This window comes from Pollachius pollachius (genome assembly GCF_949987615.1).
Source record: "Pollachius pollachius genome assembly, chromosome: 9".
NCBI lineage: Eukaryota > Metazoa > Chordata > Actinopteri > Gadiformes > Gadidae > Pollachius > Pollachius pollachius.
This window is the reverse complement of record NC_136942.1, coordinates 19,356,135-19,377,407: the sequence shown is the minus strand read 5'-3', so window position 1 is coordinate 19,377,407 and position 21,273 is coordinate 19,356,135. Positions and strand designations below refer to the sequence as shown.

The 21,273-nt window shown below is 45.3% G+C and overlaps 1 protein-coding gene across 1 annotated transcript; it reads right to left on the bottom strand.

The window, feature by feature from the left end:
- Positions 1-10: 10 nt before the first annotated feature.
- On the bottom strand, positions 11-20,360 carry fkbp16 (FKBP prolyl isomerase 16). Its single transcript, XM_079743123.1, has 8 exons — positions 19,883-20,360; positions 19,515-19,684; positions 19,266-19,354; positions 4,644-4,861; positions 2,690-2,874; positions 2,260-2,337; positions 713-850; positions 11-605 (listed from the first exon to the last, which is right to left on the bottom strand). Exons 1-8 carry the CDS (start codon positions 20,346-20,348, stop codon positions 519-521), a joined length of 1,431 nt encoding a protein of 476 aa, XP_079599249.1. The 5' UTR covers positions 20,349-20,360; the 3' UTR covers positions 11-518.
- Positions 20,361-21,273: the final 913 nt, after the last annotated feature.

Genomic DNA, 21,273 nt, shown 5'->3' with positions numbered 1-21,273 from the left:
TATGGTGCAATAATCAACATTAATTAACACAGTAATAGAAGCAATACCTTTTATCTTACATAAACTAAAAGTTAAGTTAGTTAATGGTGTCATCATTTACTAATAGTGATCATGTTTCCTAGTAATAATTTATTCATAATGTAATCGTAATGCTAACCCTATTCAACCCTATAAAATTATATATAAATGAACACCATTGATAAATGATTTCTAGACCATGAGTTAACTTGGTTAATGCTTATTACTGTATTAACTAATGTTGATGGTTAATTAGTGTCCCCCAATTGTAAATTGTTCCCCAACCACTTAAAAACAGCCCAGTGGCCCTTATGCTATTCCTCTTCTACATAAACGATCATGTTCCGGCCATGGCTCCATCCCCAGGCCCTAACCAAGTGGCACCTTACCCAGTGCCCGAGTCTTCACACCTTCTTCCCAGTCACAGACAATGGCTGTCGATCTACAGTATATTCATGGGCTGAAAGTTGTCGGGGTTCACTTCAGCTCTACAGACGGCGTCAGTTTCTTGCCGTCAGAACGATGGAGGTCACTAGACTGCCCAAGGCCACCACCAGCGCTCCAAGTAGCAGCTTCCATGAGACCCCCTAGAACAACAGGACACACAGTCAACGGCACAGTCCCCCTCAGGCTATACTGATGAGAACTGATGAGAAAGTAAGCGTTGCGTGAGGGTAAACTCATGGCTGCTTACAGGGGGTTTCTTCGCTGACGGGATGAGGAACGGCCTGACGTTCTCTCCGAGAAGCTGCATGGCTTTAGTCCTCACTTCACCGATCGGTCTGTCACCGGCCTGCCTTTGGACCAGCTTAGACAACTCAAAATGGATGGCCTGTTGGACAGACAGACAGGTAAATGGATGGCCTGTTGGACAGACAGACACAGGTAAATGGATGGCCTGTTGGACAGACAGACAAAGGTAAATGGATTGCCTGTGGGACAGACGGACACAGGTAAATGGATAGCCTGTCAGACAGACAGAAACAGGTAAATGGATGGTCTTATGCACAGACTGACACAGGTAAATGGATTGCCTGTGGGACAGACAGACACAGGTAAATGGATGGCCTGTTGGACAGACAGACAAAGATAAGAAAATGATGGCCTGTGGGACAGACAGACACAGGTAAATGGATGGCCTGTTGGACAGACAGAGAGAGGTAAAAACAAACGCATTTAGAGGAAAAACTGTCAGTACAAAAGGTTTTGTTGCAGTTTGACGATGTCCAGCAGAGGGAAGCAGAGGTATGAAAACTACTGAAAATTGGACAGACTAGATGAGGTAGATTATTTTTTTTACAATACAGATAAACTGTCAGAACACGTATTAAACCTTTGATAGAAAACTGAAATGAAATGTTTTTCTTGCTTTCAAAGCATCCATTAAGGTCCATTCTAAAGAAATAAAATGGAAAAATTTATACAAAATCCAGGCCAATTTAAAAACTCTACTTTGATCTTCAATACAATGTTTCTTGTACTTTTTTCCACCAGCCACATACTGGCGAAAAATAAAACCCATTATAAAAAAGCCAACCAGAGTGCTGTAAGCAGCATTTAGACAGGGGTGTAATTACCCTGGCTGCAGATATTTGAGTTTGTCTAGAGTCTAGACTGGGGGCTGACATTCAGAACGCAGGAAGGAACAGGAAGGCTTGGATGAAATTGTACAACAGAGCATAAATAATTAAATATAAATAAGAAAGAAGTAATTCTACATCTAATTATGTACTTGTATGGGAATAAATGAATAGGCGTACACAGGTTTCGAACCGTTTGTTGGGACATGTAATTATTTGTTATTAAAAAATGCCAGATACTTTCTAATCCGTTTTTGGCAGATAGCGCACACCTAAACAAGAAAGAACAGGTTCTTAAGGTAGAGTTAGACTTAATCACTCCTTCTAATGTAGTAGGGTTATGGATGAACGAATCCACTTTAACGAGGATGCCTTAATGTTGATGGCATTATTTGGAGATTAGTATATACTTACAATAATCAGCTATCCATGGTTTACACCGCAAATTTGTTCTGTTAACCCAAAAAACCTAAAACACTCTATACTTATGTAAGTGAAACTTTAAATATGACCAAACCTTTGTCCAAGGTATGTAGGCCCACATTCTGTCATTAAAGAAAGCAATGTTGTCGAAAGACAAGATTTTAGATATGTGGAAAAGGGGGATGTGCCTCTCTAATTTGGGGAAGGGACATCGGCCTATTGCAGGGCGCAGGCTTACCTTGGTGGCAGGCTCCAGTTTCAACGCCTTTTTCAGCAAGTCCATCGCCTCTTTGTACTGCCCCTGATCAGAAAGCAGCTGAGGGGGAAGGGAGAGTCAGCATCATGCTCTTCAAGGAGACCTGTGAGTCACAGCACTTGTTGACGCAGGAGGAACTCAGAGAGGTGGTCGCTGTGATGGAGGCTGATGCGTCACTGAGTAGCCTCCCAACGGAAGCCATTTGAAAATAACAATTTGGCTAAAGAAGACTGAGTTCACCTCTGAACCATTCTCTAGCTTTCTTCCGATCAACACATGTTATTTGTGCGAACCAATTCAACATCTGGGATTCGGACTGGTTCTGGAATCAGAGCTCTCGTGTGGTGTTGGTTCCCCCCGCTAAGCCTAGGGCTACGAATAACGTGTGATTGATGAGCAGGCGTGCCCTCACCTTCCCGGTGCGGAACAGGGCCTTGACGTTGTTGGGCTCTAGGCAGAGCACGTCGCGGCTGGTGTGCAGGGCCTCGCTGTGGTGCTGCAGCCTCAGCTGAGTGGCGGCCAGGTTGTTGAGGCACTTCACCCGGTAGGCGTGCACCTCCTCCTCCTCCTCCGCCACCAGGCCGTCCTCGCTGGGGTCTAGAGGAACGGGGGGGGGGGGGGGGGGGGGGGGGGGGGAGATATAAATCTCTGTTCTGTTGTGTCTGTTGTTGTCTTTGTAAGCGTGTACTGTGCTGTGCTGTGTGTGTGCGGTGCTTGTTTTGGTGCCCTGTGTAGCAGTGAGGGACTAAGGAGTGTTGGACTAGTTTTTTGGGAGTGGCATCTTCATGAGATCGAATAAAACAAGCTCTGAGGAGTCACCTCTCTTTCAGGGACAGTGAAAGATGACATTTGGCTGACTTGACTCTCAGTTCTCTTTAAAGCTAACCTTCTAAAAGCACAAGGTTTATTAACAGTTGTGTGCACATGCCATTCTTGAATTAAAGAGACAGAGAAAAAGTGTCAAAGATAGTGGGTAACAGAAATGAAGCGCAGCAGACATATCCCTTTATTCACAAGTTTATCAAAGGAGGGAAGGGGCAATTTTAATATGCCAAGAAGCCTGAATTTTAAATAAGGGGATAAGATGTAGGGAGACTGCTGACACATCGTCAGTCATGGCCAACATCCTCTACAGATCATGTGCACCACATGCCGAAATCCTACCTCCTTCAGTGAACTGGACAATGAATTCAACCAACTGATCCATGATTATTCATTTGTGGAGCAGCCAGCCATGGTATTATCTCTAAACCAGACCAGGGAAATCAAATGAAAATCAAATGAGCCTCTTGAGTCCAGCCAGTTTCTGTGATTAAAGTGATTATGATGGCGGCAATAATAATAATAATAATACAAATGAGGAGGAATTAAGGAATTAAGCTAATGTACTGACCCAGTCAGTCAGTGCGTAGAGCTGTGAGCCTGCATCACGATAGTGTTATTAGTGCAGGTAGCGATTGTTGTGAAAAGAACAGGTTAAGTTTGTATCTGTGTGTGTGTGTGTGGGTGGGTGTGGGTATGGTTGTGTGTAAGTGTAGTGTAGCAGAGTATATGCTGAACAAAAGATGGTTAGTATAAACTAAATGAATCAATGTCATACTTTTGAATTTGACTGCACTCACTCTATTCGGCTGTGTGCGTGTGCATGCATGCCTGTGTTTGTGCGTCTGCGGTTGAGGGCATTCTGACAATGAAAATACGCCTGACAGCATATGGACACCAAGTCAGTTGACATTTATGTTTACAGTAAGGGCGTTTAGCCGACGGTTTTATCCAAACCGACAGCTTCACACACTGGCGGTGGAGTCAACCACGCAAGGCGCCAGACAGCTCACGGGGAGGCGTTAGGGGTAGGCGCCTTGCTCATGAAATCCATCAATGTATCTGTTACGTATTTTAAGCACAAAAGCTGCCCACACATAGCCACTAGGAAGCAGGGTCGAACACATAAGCCGTAATTACTATACGTAGCACAAAGGGGAGCAGGACCCGACTGAAAGCTGCAATAACTACTCCAGCCACAGATGGCAGCACCTTTAGACAGGTGAGGAAGCCGAAGCTAATACGTCCCATAGGCCACGCCTACTCGGTATTAAAGCAGGGCCTGGAGCCAACGAGAGCAGAAACATCTGGCAGTCCGTACTTGCAAGTTAGATACAGAGGCCTGCTGTTTGTCGCGCACACGCGTGTCCGATACAATTCCCCTCCTTTTGCTTCATAGTTACCATACCGAAACACCGTTCCAAATAAAGTGAGTTAAAAGCGATCCGGATTGGACTACTTTCTTCAAGAACGCGGCATATCACAACGCTTGAACCCCCTAGACCATTAAACCAGTGTGGCGATAGCACCGCCCTAGCGCTCACCTCTGGCGCTGGTGGTGAGCACATCCAGGGCCATCAGGTAGGCCCTGGCGGCCATGTGGTACTCCTCCCTCGTGAAGTGGAAGTTCCCCCGCTCCCGCTTCTGGTTGCCGATGCGGATGCGGTCCGGTATGGGCAGGCTCAGGGGGTCCCGCTTCTCCTGGACCCCCTCCACCTGCAGCTGGTACAGGAGGGGCGCCAAGGAGGGGATATCAGGCTCCCTGCCACACACACACACACACACACACGCACACACACACACACACACACACACGCACACATACACGCACACATACACGCGCACATACATGCGCACACACATACACGCGCACACACACGCGCACACACACACACACACACACAAACACACATCTCCACACACACGCACACACACACACATGCACACACACGCACACACACACACATGCACACACATACACACACACACACACACACGCACACACATACGCACGCACACACACACAGACACATATATGCAGATGCACACCGAAATGAATGAATGGATGGATTATCAGACAAGGCAGGCAGATAGACAGATATGCAGACAGACATGTTCAGCTTACTATTCTGATGTGCTATGCTCGACAGGGCATAGTTAATCATCAGTCACAGTGCCTCATGAATTCCTCGCATCATAACTCAATCACTGCTTCATTGCCCTCAGCATCAATGACAGAGGGGATGCGACTCTTCGGACAATAGAAATAGATCCTCAAGCCGACTTATTTACCGTAATTTATTAATCAGCCAATACTCTGAGCTCAGTCAGTACCCTTACAAAATGACTCTTCAACTTAAAAATGGATTCCACTTAAAATGGCATCTTGTCCCTTTTTCCCAGCATTCATCATTTCATTGTGTGTCCCCTCTTTTACAGGGTAAAACAAGCCCCTGGCGGGATGAGCCGTGGCTGGACAGGTTTCATTTTCCAGACGTGCCTAATTACAAAGAGTGTCATATAGAGACGGCTGCCGTGAAAAAAAAGTGTCAGGTAAAGGTTATTCCTAACTGTTGGCTACAGGGAGCAAAAGGTAAAACACGCTCTGAAGTTACATCACGGCAGTTTAACTCCAAGCAAGACCATGTCCCTTTTGCCTGCTCAGCGAAACCAAGATCTGAGACCCAGGGCAGACTGAGGTGAGCCGGAGCCAACGCTTCAAGCCACTCCTTGTTGGAAAGCAAGCCGATACCATACCAGGGGAGAGCTCTGTCACCGCGTGAATAATTCAACCGCTCCCTGTCCATGACACAACTTTCTACCGGCCAACAGCGTCGGTGCACGCCCCTAGCCCCTGGGTGGCGGTGTCAGCAGCTCGCGTCGGGTTACTGCTTCACCTCCACCCCCCCATAGAGAACACACTGGCTGCCAGAGGATGCATGTGGGTCCCAAAGGCCACCTCCATGGCCTTGGGAACCCGAGCCAGCTCCGCTCGTCTCCTGTGAGGGCGGGCGGGAGGCCGTGGGGAGCAGCAGCATTCAGAGACGCTAAGAGTTCAGAGCATAAAGGCTTTAGAGAGGTCCGTCTCAGCGGCTCCTCTTGGTGCAGTGCATGCGAGCTGTGGTTTGATATAACGATGATCAAACACTGTGGTGGATGTAGGGGAGCAGGGGGTTCAACCTTGAGGCCGATGTTCCACAGGAACTGCCATATGCTCAGAGTGCAAAAATGTAATATCTGTAAATAAATAAACCTAAAATACTGGTCACTTCTGCTTGGTTCTGAGACGCTCAGTTCTCACGCTCGAACTGTTGAGCATGACACCACTTGTTATTCTCTCTTTTTTCATTTCCCCCTGAGCTATTCTGGAAGCGTTCTCAACATCCCCCAGGCGGACTGTTGCATGAGAGTGCTCAGTGTTTGATAACAAACAATGCATACAATGACGCCTATGCTGACACTGTTGCCCATGGTTCTGGTCATATGGATAACTTTCAACACACTGGTCTGGTTACGGTTACCTTACGGGATTGTAACTCATTGTGAAAAGTGTAGGCACACGGTAAATGCAGATAAGCCGGTTTGAAACTGCAGCCTAGAGGAGGACATGAGAGTAGGTATGTCTGAATTTATTATCTAATATGTGTGTCTGAGGCGGTTATGACCAATCATGAAAATGGCTTATCTTTTGCAACGTTGTGTATCTTTTGCAACGTAGTACCTTTCCAAGGAATAATCACCAACACCAGGTGGGTTCACCACACACTTGTTATAACATTATGTATAAGAGTAGTAATGCGCGATATAAACGATATACGATATAAACGATAAAAAATGGCCTACGATAGAGATTTTAATTCTATCGCGATAATGCATGTTGATGACGCAAACTACAATGTTTAATTTTTGGTTTGGTGCAATTCCTTTTCACATTGCAATTTTCGCAACAGTGCCAGAATTCGTCAACAAACCTGCATGTGTGCAAAGAACGTTAACCCATTTGTACCGGCTGCTGTGCGGCGCAACATTGTATCTAGTAGATACAATGTTGCTCCGCGCAGCCGGTGCAAATGGGTTAATGGTAAACCCGCATTGATGCGCAATCCGGTCTTAAAGGTAAACACGCACAGATGCGTGATCCGGTCTGAATGGGTTACATCATTGGACAAAAAGGTCTGGGGCGTTGTAAAGCGTTAAAGAAAAAGGGGGGGGGGGGGGAAGCACCGGTGAAAGTAAACAATCATGGATATCCAGCGTGATATACATTGATCTGCGGACTGGGCCAACTCCTTCTCCCTCATCCTGACTCGGAATGTGTTAAATGCATCGGCATTTTTAAGTTATGTTTTCCAGCATACTTTTTACTTGCTTTTGTCGGACCGTCGGGTGGTGGCTCAACATGGAGCAAAGAGGAGACGGAATGTCTTTTGGATATCGGACCCAAATATCCAAAAGACGTTCCGTCTCCTCTTTGCTCCATGTTGAGCAACGTCTCCGAGACCACCTCTCCGGCTGGGTCAACCTCCTTTTGATGGTTGAAAATATCACGTAATCGACAAAAATCTTAACACTCAATGATCGATCATCAATTAATCATGCCCATCCATAATTGTCAGTACAGGGTCTGTTCCTTATCTAGAAAGACACCCGTTTTTCCTGTTCTCTGCATCTTGGGTGGCATTTAAGAACCAAGGACTTAAACTAAGTGTAGTGCATTTTAGAATGGTTTGAACTAAAGGAAAGAAACCCAATACTAATTTTATTTATCTGCAACATTATGTTGTATGATTACAGTGTTTCACAATAAATGTTCTCGAAATGACATACTATATTTCTCTTTTTTTAAAATACATTTAGCAGTTTGGCTTTCCTTAGGGTCTATGTAACCTGTTCTGAAACGGTTATTTTATGATTTTATATCGTGATATATATCGTTATCGCAAGAGGCTGCAATGTATATCGCAATATGGATTTTAGGCCATATCGCCCATCTCTATATAAGAGCAGAACGGAAAGTGAGTGAAGCTTCTCTATGATATTAAAATTAAAAGGAAAAACAGCCATCTGCTTAGGGAAAACCCCTATGAAAGATCCACAGTTTCAAGCAGCTTGATATTAACTCTTAAGCAAATAAGCTAGTGAACGTTGTGATACCAGGTACAAAATCGGCCAGGTCAGGAAAGTCAGTGAAGCAGTGTTTGGCTTGTGAATAATTGAAAGGCAGAACCCTATACCTTCATGCCATTGATTTTTCTATTTACTCTGGGAAAAGGAAGGAGAGAGCTCAGCATGAGTCACTAAAGAAGCCCCTCTGACCAGAAATGCTGAGTCACTCCTCAGCCCTGCCTTAACGGCTATAGCCGCACTCCAGACCTTTCACACCAGACTGAAAGATCTGTGTGTTATGGGTGGTTGGTCATACTCCGCCGCTCGACAGCTCAAAACCATACCCCCTTTGCGCAAGGACTTCTGAGGAAAACAAGTGATCCTTCTCGTGCAGGATTCACCAGATTACCTTTTTGTGGAGTGATATCATGACGATCAGTGGGGGGGAGATGGCCGCTCTTACAGCAGACCCGTTTGCAGCGGGCCGCTGGTTATACGGAGCAGAGCCACTGGAGTCACAGCAGAGGAAAACAAGCCCAAAGTGGGCGTGGCGGTGATGGACGGAGGGGAGAGTCCAGTGTGTGCCTCTGTTGCCGGGGAGATGCTCAAAGCCATTAAGTAATTAGTGGAGGGCCGTGGAGCGCTGAGTGCGAAGACACGTTGACAGATCTTTGGGTTTATGGTGTTAAAGAGGTCACTGGTGATTAGCGCCGCGGCACAACACTGCAGCGGCCAGATTAGCCAATGAGCCCCCTGGGTGTGTTTTAAGTACAGACAGGAAACACAGAGCTGGTCAGTGGGACAAGGGGACAAGCCCATCTATCTGGTGAAACCGAGTGACCTGACCACCATGGGACTGAAACCTGAGACCCGCCGTATCCCATGATGCTGTTGTCCTCCAAACCAGACCCCGGCTGCTGGCCCTTTCTGTCCATTCTCTGTTCAAAACACCCTTTTTTCCAATCGTACATGTTTTATCATGTACGGGTACCAACTACATCAAAATATTTAGAAAATGCTTAACTTTTGTAGGGAATAATTGAAGGACGACTCGGAAAGACTGAATTATCATAGAAAAACTAACTGTGACAGTTAAGTCACAGGAAAGGTAAAGTAGGTGTAATAATCCATACACTTTTTAATCCTCTGGAGAAACGCTGTACATCACCATGGGACCCTAAACGGAATAAAGGCACTTATCTCGCCAACATCAGGGACAGAGATGTGCACTGCAGGAGCTGGCAGGGCCTAGCGAAAGTGGATAGTTAAGCTGGGTTAGAGAAGATGGAGCATTACATTAGCCAGGCATTAGTTTAGGCCCCACATCTGCCAGCACAGCAAGACGGGACAGGTTTATAGGAAGCAGCCAATCATGGAGGGTTTCTAAAGACGGCTTCTACTTTTCATTATGGATTTGGGCTACATCGAGGGAATATTCAAGTTCAACATCAAATAAGTCATTTTAATTGGAAAGTTTCTATACATTATGAATAATATTGGCTCAATTTGTAGATGCAGTTGAATAAAGTAAACAGATCCATACACCACTTTTGTTGAATGTGTTTCGTAACTAAGCATAGCACCCTGGCATAACCCTGTTTGAAACAAGTTCAATTGTATGGGCGAAATTCCACTGAATGCTATTTCTGTAAAAACAACATTCTGGATTGTATGCGAGGAATTCCACTCTATGCTGTCTTTGTATCTGTTAAAGCAACATTCTGGGTCAAAGATCGTTTTATGCCTTGTTGTTTAATATCAAAATATTAGAATGGACAGTGCAGCTTTGTATCTCCAAAAGGCTTAATCAATAAAGATTTCACAAGGTTTTAATGAGAACAAACGAGTTACGCCTCAGTATGGTACTGGTGTGTGATGCCTACAGCCTCATTATAAGCCCCGGCAGATTGTTTACATTTTCCTGGTTTGTGAGTTATGGATCGGCCTCATCAAAGCTTACACGTTTACAGCTTTATCAGCTGGTGGCTGATAAACTGCACCAACACTTTGCTGCAACGCAAACTTCCCCATTAAGGTTTATGGATGCGCAGCTCAGTCACAGCGGCACCTTTAACAGCCTCTGAACGTCACGCTTGCCTGTAAGGACACCAATAGAAGTCTTGCCGTGCGGCACGCCATTATCAGCAGCACGGCATGCAGAGGTCGTGTTGGAGGTTGTTTTTGTATTTTTTGCATTATTTTTTGTATTTTGCCTGATGGATGTTTCATGCTGCCTTGTTGCTGTTTTTCTGCATCCATAGATGAACATGACACAATTACAAACAACTCAAAGGAGCTTATCCCTAATCCTGGTGAAACGCCATTTGCCGCCCCCCCATATGCCACAAAATATACGCCACATTTTCTGCAAAACAGCCTTCTGGGGGAGGAGGAGAAGAGGGGCGGGGGGGGGGGGGGGGGGGGCATGATGCATGTTTTTCCATACTGTTTGTTTTCCTTCCCTCCTCCAGCGGGGAACTACAAAGCGGTGGACAGTGGGGGGTGTCAGGGATCAAGGCTAGCTACCGGCCACATTGTGGGGGTTCAAATCCTCAGAGCTCCCCATATAATCTACAGCAGGTGTGTTCCTGCCTGTTTAAAATGGAGATAGACAAATCAATTTAGCCCTGGACCAAAAACATTGTACATGCCTGGCTTTATAGGGGTACACTATACCATATACTGGTACACTGCATAACTATGCATTGCAGTAATCAGAAGGACAAGTGGGGATCAGTTGTTTGAGTTGATAATCCTCCCATACACACTGGGGTTATCGCTCAGCTTGAGGAAGCTGATTTGAGGCTGTGTGTTAGGTCCTTTTAGCTCCACTTAAAGACTATTTTGCCAAGTGAAATTGATTTATTGGTTTTTCTGCAGGTCTCTCACGTAATGGCATTAACTGCACACAGCGGTGCTGTATTGACATTACGGTCATTTCTTAGTCCCGGAGGGATACTGTAAATCGTCTGAGACTAAGTGGAAAGAAATAACAACGTTATCTCTGCCTTCACGATTCCTCCAGTACCACCGAGTCAACCAGGCAAGAACACTGTTCAAAAAAAGCTGCAAAAAAAGTTTGCTTTGTAGCAGGAATCAGAATCCGAGGTCAGAGTTCTGTGCCTGACAGGGAGTGGAACATGCTTTCAGACAGGTATACAATACCCTAGGAATGACCCCAGCTAAGGCTTCTCAGGGCAGGGCAATTTGCAGTCCATAAGGAGGTTCACTCAGATGCGAGCAAGAGGGAGGGTGTTTAGATACAGTTATTATAGTCTGGCAGATGGAAAAGTAGAGAAGGCAAACAAGCTCCAGTCCATGGCTGTTTAGGATTGAACTTCAAAGCCTTCTTGGTCACAGCCAATTCAGAAATGGACCCCAAATGCAAGTTTTTGGTTAACGTTTTTCAATACCACTCATAATTGCCGACTTCCTCAGTGGATATTAATAAACAATTCAAAGTCAACATCAACAGCAAAAATTATTTAAAATGTGGTAAGAAGGAACGGAATCATACTTTCTACAAGTTTGGCAAAATTCACCCTTGGACCCCTTTAAGATTGTAAAGATAGAAACAGACATTGACGCGACAACAAACAGCTTTGTAAATAATAAACGACATTCTGAGAGGAGAAATAAATGTCAGGAAAATGGATGATAATCCACAGTTAATTTCCTTTCAAGTCTGAGCTTTCATGAGATTTATATGCAAAACAACCGTGTACCTGCTATCAAAGAACCAATCCAAAGGTGAACAGCCATCTCGTAAATGTCACATCTTCTCAACATAATTATGTTGTGCATCATGCCGGAATACGATGCCTTTAAACAATGCACCCGTGTTGGATCACATAGATGGTTCCTGGTCATCTCAGCGGTTGCACTCTGATGACCCTCGTTCATCAACGGCTGCTGTGAAACACCAGAGACACTGTGAGCTATGGATCCCGATAAAACGACACAAAGATGCGCTCAGCGTGGAGCCATAACCACGGAGAGCCGCCCTGAGGCCACACGGAAAGAGAGCTTATGCTGTATTTGAGATGAACTGCAGCCCACGGTGGCCGTGGCTAATGGACCTGGCCCTGTTGGAAGGCGGGGTCGCTACAGGGCCCGCTGTACTGCCTCTGTCCTCCAGGCCTCCACATGTTCAGGGGGAGATCAGAGGCGTGGAGCCAGGGTTCATTAGCCGCGCATCCAGAGCGGATGGTCGACTGGAATGACCCGTAGCCGTCTGTGCTCGGCTCTGGTTAAGGCGCTGATGGTTAGCATGCCGACGTGCTGTGGGACTTAAGTCACCTGAACTAAATATCATGAGCATGGGTATTACGCGACGCAGTCATGCCGCTAAGTAAGACCTGTTTTGGTTAATGGGCAAACCGTGGTGTGGCAACAATTGACTTGATTATTTAATCGATGCTTAGGGCAGTCAGTGGTTGTACGCCCTTCATTAATCTGGAAGGGGTATAAGAGGGATTGAAACAGCACTGTGTGAAATGCTTGTGTGTGTGTAGTGCGTCTGGTGTCTGTCAGTGGTTTGTGTGTTTGTTGTGTGTGTGTGTGTGTGTGTGTGTGTGTGTGTGTTTTTGAATGTGTGTGTATGTGTGAGTGTGAGAGTCTGTGTGTTCACAACACGTATGTGTCTGTGTCTGTGTATGTGAGTGGGCAGGTGTGTGTGTGTGTGTTGACGACGTGAGTGTCTGTGTTCACGACGTGTGAGTGTGTGTGTGTGTGTGTGTGTGTGTGTGTGTGTGTGTGTGTGCGTGCGTGCGGGCGTGCGTGCGTACGGGCGTGTGTGAGTGGGCACGTAAGCGATGACGACAAACTGACGTCTCAATGGGATGACTCACTTGCTGTGACCTCAGAGATAACAGTTATCCCTCCCCTCCCCCCCCCATCCCCCCGCTGACACCCGGCAACACATCCTGCGTGCGAGCTGCCAGGAGGAGCCGCCCGCCTGACGCCCGGGTGCACAGCCCCTGGTGCAGTGGCTGGTTCAGAGCCCCAGCGAAGCCACATCCAGAGAATGACATACACTGAGGATTACACACACATCTGCATGTATGTGTGTGGGTGTGTCTGTGTGTGTCAGCCTGTGTGTGCGTTTGTGTGCGTGTCTCTGTGTGTGCCCATCATGTGTTTGCCCTCGTGTGTGTGTGTGTGTGTGTGTGTGTGTGTGTGTGTGTGTGTGTGTGTGTGTGTGCGTGCGTGCGTGCGTGCGTGCGTGCATGCGTGTGTGTAGTGTATGTGTGTGTTTGCGTGTGTGTGTGTGTGTTTGTGTTTGTGTGTGTGTGTGTGTGTGTGTGTGTGTGTGTGTGTGCCCCGGTACCCATGCCTTGTAAAAAGCATGGGTACCGGGGCATGTCACACACATGCGTTTGGTCAGTTCGGTTTGGATGCCTCTCTCACCTAGCCTCATGTTACTCCGTATGCCTCCACTAATATAGTGTTACAGTGCAAAGGAGGATTTCAAAAAAGAGCCTGTTCATAAGTTGCCCAGCAACAATGTTATTGCAGCGGAACAATGGATAGTGTGCTGGAGGTCAGATTATAGGATCTGTGTTGTAAATTCAGCCTCAGTCGCCCATTAACTGATTGGCACTAGAAGCAACAAAAAGGAGATACAAAAAAAAGTTACAAACAAGGAAAAAATAAGAAGAACAGCAAATAAATGAGGTATAATGATATGCTGATTGAGATAATAGGCAGGAGTCAGACTCGTTCAGCGCGGGGAGAAGCGCCATGCCTAGCTGTCGACAGACAGCTCCATTTAATTACTGCCAGCCACCAAACAGAGGTCTCTTCCTCCTCATCCCTCTCTGGTTACCTCCACCTCTCTTTATTACACACAGCAGGTGGGCGGACTGGAAAGAAGGGAGAGTGCCTGAGGTGGAAAAGGTGGCAGCAGGGTACAGCAGGATTAGAGATAAACTGTTATCTGTGTGTGTGTGTGTGTGTGTGTGTGTATGTGTGTGTGTGTGTGTGTGTGTGTGTGTGGGTGTGTGTGTGTGTGTGTCTGTCTCTGTGTGAGTGCGTGCATGCGTGTGTGTGTGTGTGTGTCTGTGTGTGTGTGTGTGTCTGTGTTTGTGTGCGTGTGTGTGTGTGTGTCTGTGTGTGTGTGTGTGTGTGTGTCTGTGCGTGTGGGTGTGTGTGTGTGTGTGTGTGCGTGTGTGTGCGTGCATGCGTGCGTGCGTGGTGGTGTGTGTGCGTTTGCGCGTGTGTGTGTGGTTATATGACACGGCACAGAGATTGGCGCTGCTTGGTAGACGGCAGGCTGGTATCCAACGACCTGTGTGGCTTTCCAGTCCAAACTGTTTTGGTTTACAAGGAACGTGTGTGACTCAGACACACAACAAAGGACATTTCACACCTGCTTACTCAGATTTGGAGCAGAAGAAGAAGAAAGAAGATGAAATTATTTTGATGGATATTATGGTGAAAAAAAATCATATCGAATGAAGACAGAAAAATTATGTAAGGCAGAAAAAGATAAGGAAACAAACAAAGTTCCTCACAACTCATGAGCTGACAGAGGTTTTCCCAGGAAGGAGTCCTTAAACCCCAGCCTTTCCAAAGAGTCATTTAGGGAGCATTAAGCAACTCCAAATGGGATTCTGAACATCTTTCAGAGCTCCTACAACCACTATAACCAAAACCCTCTTAGCCTAATGGAAAGAATGAAACCAAGAAAGACAGAAAATCAGACAGGATGGAAGACAGAAAGACAGACAGGGAGAAATACAGAACGAAAGAAAGAAAAAAAGAAAGACCAAAAGAAAGAATGAACATTTTAGGATAAGTAATTACCCATACAGAAAAAGGAAGGTAAAAGCAGAAGTGGAGAACCATGTTTAGGGGACTGCTCTGTCTAACAGCCAGGGCTGGATGGATGAGGGCGATAAGCTCTCTTGGAGCGGGTGAAAAGGTAAACATCCAAGTGAGATTAGCAGAGGCACATGAACAAACACGCTGAGCGATTAATACCGTTGCAACCTCCAGATTCACCTCCAGATTCAGACATGGACAACTTTACTTCACGCCGAATACAAGTTCATTATTCATCATCAACGTAAAGTACATATCCAATGCTTCAGTTGAATGGTTCAAAGGAAAGGTTTAGCTAGCGCCGGGCCAATCTCCCGGGGCCCTGGGCGGATCTTATCAGCCGTGCTACAGTTGTCTGTACTTGCTGACATGCTCCTTGAGCATGACATCTGGGTGGGGCCTCTTGCAAGACTTCTGTGGGCAAGCTAAAACTAACACAAAGCCCTGAAAGAACAAAATAAGAAAGTGTATAACGAATATTGTTTTGGTTGTGTGCATTGGGACTTCTTCTTAATTTCCCCTGACAAGATCATCTTTGTCGCATTAAACTGAGTGAAATCCAAACTGAAGCTTTGGGTTCATCGTTAGTGTTTGTTTCCATCTCGTTCGTTTAAGAGAGTCACAGTATCATCTGTTCAAAATCAGTGGTAATTATTACTTTACCCTGTGTCTTACTCTGAGTATTGCTAAAACATATTTGCAATTGTCATGTCAGAAAAAAATGCACTTTGATTACTGACTACAACAAACTTGTGTTGGTTCCAACACAAAAGGGATGTTATTATTGCAAAAAAAATGTCTTAAGCTAATACATATGTTTATCTCTGCATGCACAAGTTGCAGGTTCTTTGTGTAAATACTTGTTACATTCTTCTCTTCGCTGATAATGTCATTGTAAGACATTCTGGATTCATTTAGGTGTCACTCAAAAGCTGTGGACACCTTCCCTGCATTCCAGTGTAAAATTAAGCTGGGTTTGGTTTAGACTCAGTTGAATAACCAACTCCTTTACTCCGCCAATTTTGTTTTATCCTCGTGATATGATTATTATATTTTGGCTAGTGGTAATCTTGCATAAAAAAACACAAAACAATAGTGCCTTTATGTTTGTTAACATGAAGCAACAACTGTTATTCATGGAGAATTAACCAGCTGTAACGTGGAGCTGAACTGTAGCTCTGCTTTAAACAACATTTCTTCTCCTCGCCACAGTCGCTAGACCAGTGGGGTTGGTTGTCATCATGACGTCAGCTCCCTGGGGTCCAACAGATTCAGATTCCTCTCTCTCTCTGTCTTTAAAAAAAATTAAAAATGATCTGCTTCCAATAATAAAAACATAAAACTCATCCTCTACCACACACTCATAACATACTGTTGTTACAGGCATGTCATGTCCAGAGTCAGAACAAATCAGGCCCCACGCAGTGAGGATCAGTGTGTGATCATAGATGGTTCGCAGCGCTCAGTGCTTATGGCTGTGTTCTGGAGTTGTAGTGGAAGGTTACCAAATCTCTATAGCTCTATCTATCGCAACCTCGCTCTGCCCCATTCATGTAAAGGCTGCGCTCGGCTTTGATTCACAGCTTTAAAGGTGTGTTTTGTTGTTGTTAGTTTGTCAGAGGACGTAATAATAGGGTTGAAAGATGATTCAAATGCATTAAAGCGGGGCGCCCTGGTGGCTCTCCGGGTAGAGCGCGTACCATTAACGTACCATTGACCGCAGAGACCTGGGCTCAAATCCCACCCTGGTCCCTTGCTGCATGTCCTCCCATACCCCCTAACTCACTCTAGAATAAAATGGATAAAAAAAAAATATATATATAGACTATCAGTATTAACTATTAGCTTAGAATATTAGTCCTTTGTTATTGGATTTCAAAAAATAATTATCTCTGGATAGAAAGTATACCATCGCATCATTTGCTGTATGGTTAACAGCAGGGACGACTTGGTGACTGAGGTAGGGTTTGACCTTTAAGGGGGCTTAGCTCCAAATAAGTTGCACACGTCGTCACACCGGCACTGGTTCATTATGTAGGCTATGTGCAGGGGAAAGAGGGCCATCCATGACGGTGATGATATGACAGGGTTATGTCTTACACACCCATTGGTCGCATATGTTACATATGTTGCTTTGCTGGTCCTTTGACGCCCTCCCGTTTTCAGCTATCCTCGGACTCATAACAATTTGGATAAGGCCTAAATAAAAACTTCCATTTTTAGAAACCAAATCCGAAGACATTTTCAGGCAGGCTGAGATTAGAAACAGTGAGACTTCAGCCCCACTAAACAGGATCTTAAATGCCCCCCTGGTTTACAGTCAGAGTTCCAGTCCAAACATTACATTCCATCCTTACTCTGGGTCCATTAAAAGCCGACCATCTCAACAATTAGGAGAAACGAGTGGTTTCATTGCCTGCATACTTGGGGAAAAACCATCACATCACACAACAAAACAAGTCTCTTTGCCTCGAGTGAACCAGAAGTGACATCTCCCCAGTGCCCCGTTAAAGCTGATGACGGCGATCACATGTCTCCCTGTGTTCCTGGCATACAACTGGCAGACATTGTTGGCAGCAGCCAACAATGTCTGTTATCAACTGATAGAGTTTGATCAACATCTCTGTCACAACAAGAGGGGAGGCAAGAGGCATTCCTTCATGTGTGTGTGTGTATTTGCAGGAATGACACAATGGTCAAGCCAACTTACAACTGATCTCCTTTCAAATAGTCTGTAGTTCTTGAGTTATATTTTACTATTGTTCATCAAACCCTTAGATGGGTAGATGTACAGGCCGAGATAGGAATACATGTGCTTTAGTGGAACCGTGCGAGGAGGTTGTCTGCGGGACCACTAAATAATGTTACTGGTGTTTAAAGAGCTGGCCTGGTGCCGGAGTTCTGTACCTCAGGGGCAAGGCTAAATCTGACTCCACAGCCCACAGCCCTAATCAGCTGCATCAAAACAATCATTAACTGAGCTCCTGCTGCCTCCACACCGCCTCACACGTGCACAAACACACACATACAGGCTCTCTCTCTATGTACACACAGGACGTCTCACTACAGGACTAGAGAGGCTTGTATGTCTCATGTATGACCCAGCAACACGGCACAAGGTGTTTAATGTATGTGGATGTATTATGTCTATCCAGAGAAAGGCGATTTTGTTGTTTTGTGCATAGGACACATAATACTTCCTTTTGAAGTATGATCTAAGTGTTAGTGTAATACCAGAGTTCAATGACCGAGGATATCACACAAAGACAGTAGACAAGATTTCCCTGACGAAGGCCATTATAAGTTAGTGAAGTACCACAGAATCAGGAACTCGCATCAGATATAGTTTAGAGATATAGTAAGTGAGAGATGAACGTGGAAGCCAATTAACCTATATAACTACTAATAACTCTACCAACTCCAAATATTTCAATAGTATGAAATACTAAGTTGAAATTCAGATAGTATGGCTCCATCTGAATACAACAGCATCCACACACAACAGACATCCGACCAGCCTATGGGAGAACAGCACTCATATTACCTCCCATGGCTTGGCATATATCCCCCACACCATTAAACAGCGTGACTATTTAATAGGTGTTGTTATATTATTATGAATTGATATAAATACGCATTTAGATTATTGAATCATTAAAATACCCAATCCAATACATGCCAATAAAATGGCTGGTACAATAACTTTACTTTGTTCACTTACTCAATGCGAAAATATTTGGCAATCGTGTTCTAAAACCATACATTTACACATGTTCAAAGTCAGTTAGCAGTTGATATTCCAACAATTTCTGGTGAGAATCACACACAACGTCTCTTTTATGATTTAACTGTTTAATGGTCCGGGGATATAAACCAAACCACGGGACGTAATACGAGTGCTGTGTCCTCCCATAGGTTGGTGGCTCTTGGCTTGTCTGCTGTGTTTGAATGCTGTTAGCAGGAGCCATCTGCTGCTGTTTACGGTTCATTAGCCCTGCTACTGAAGACAGCCAGGCTACCCCCACAGCAACAGGTACAAAAACCAGCCTCTTCTGACTGCTACAATAAACGTCCCATCACGTTGACCCGGTATCCAATTAGAATAATACATGAGGAAAATCTGTGTTTTCTTTTAGGGCAAACAAACTGTGACTAATGGAGCACACATGATTCCTGGTGGCGATGGTGGGTTGAAAGTCGTAGTGTTCTGGAAAAACTCATACTCTAATGCATACCTTCCCAGAAGTCCGTAGGCATACTGTGAACCAGCCAGTAGTAACGTGATCTCATCCCTCTGCATGGTTATAACACACTCTTCCAGGCCCTGCGGGTGAAGAAAAGCCCAACGTTGTATTCCAAATGCACGCTGACATGTCGGATTTGCAAATCACTTTTTACTAGTTTGTAACTAATACACTTTAGGGTGTTGGTATTTGGTATTCCAGTGACCTGATATCCCAGGTCAGAGTCAAGAGGAACTGCACCTGAATGACATCCGCCTCTCCTATGACAAACACCAGCTTTCTGTCCTTCTCCACAACACTGCGGTCCTCCAGGAAGCCCTGCAGTCTGACGGTCACTTCCTGGCCCCAGGTGGGGCGCGGGGCATGAGGGGGCCCAGGTTGTAGGACCTTCTTCCTCAGTAGGCAGTCATCTGCGTAACATAGAGAAAAAGTCCCGTGGATTGAATTGGGTTTACCTGCTGGTTGCGCAGCAGCTAGGTTTTAAGAGTTAGTCTACCTTTAAAAAAAATGATTTATACATTTGTGTATATACATTGTTGCACCAACCCCTCCCAAGAGTTGCAGTAACGTGCTTTGTATTTATTGTATTTACATATTGCCAATCCTACCTGTAATATTCTGCCAATCTTTTGCCTTGAACAATTCCTCAAACTTCCATTCCTCCAGCACATAATCTGGAAAAAGACTTTCTCCAGAACTGTCCCTCTCCAACACCACATCTGTCTGGGACGGGTCCTGGAATCTGACCGTTTTCCAGCTGTTTGTTTTCCGAAGTTTCTTCCCATCCGCACGTCCTCCGACTCTCCGGTTCTCTCTGCCTGAATAGTTTTCAAGTGTGTGACTTTCTCCTTCTTCACGTTGGCTCCCCATCTCATCCTCCCCTTGACTACACTGCTCCTCTCCTCCATCCTGGCCCGGCGTCTGGAGATCTTCCATCTGGGTGGGAAGGTCCCTCTCAGCAGGCCCAGAGTAGGCCTCGAGTTCAGCAGAGTCCTCTGGCTTTACCAGGGACAGCTTGGGCTCCTCAGCGGACCAGTCTGCTTCCATTTCCCGATCGAGAGCCAGGGAAACCATCTGGGGACCACTCCAGAGACGAGATGATCCTCCCAGCTCTTCTTGTTAGTTTTGGGTCGAAAGCCTTTTTTCAGTCCTGGGTTGGAAGCGATGTGGTATTGAAGTGCTTAAATCTGCAATCCAAGAGAGTTAACAGAAAGTATACACTAAAAGGGAGCATCCGCCACTCTTACTCTGAGCTTCATGTAAGGAGGTCTGGCCAATCCGACACAGTTCACCGCTACTCTGCTGCACTTTGACCTCTTGCCTGCATGCTTGTATTTCCCCGGTGTTGAGGACGCAACCAGAAATGAACAATGTAAAGAAATGGTTCCGCGTACGAAGCAATCACAGTCAGCAGGCTTGCGCGGTGGTAATCTGCAGGATTACAAGACCAAAACCTAATCTGCCAGCATGTCCATAAGCTTCTTAATGACTTCATCGAACTGCGACATAGGGTCTACCGTCGTGACGTTGGTGTCATGGTTTTGGAAGGTTTGCTTGTTATTCGATGAAAAGAAAAAGAAGAAGGAGTGGTGTTTTTCACAACAAGTCGCATTTACTTCCTGTTTTTATAACTCACATTAACTTGATGCTTGAAATGAACCAGATGAATAAATGGCTTCTGATGACCATAGCAAGTGTTTTAGGTCAATCGCGAACATCTTGGCTGCAAAGGTGTTTTTAAGATGCTTCCTTTGTAATGTTTAAGAATATAAGACCAGAGCTAGAACTGTAGTAGGACTACTTTTTATTACTTTGCTGAGTTTAGAGTACAGGACACGCTGAGTTTAGGTTGACATTTTCGTTGGTTGCCCTTAGTTGGCCGTAGATAGCAAAGATAGGTCAAACATATGTATAACCTTTAAAACTGGGCAGCCACAACATTGGCTACATTAAGATAAAAATCTATGGCTATAAAAATATTGGGCCAGTTAGCTGTCCC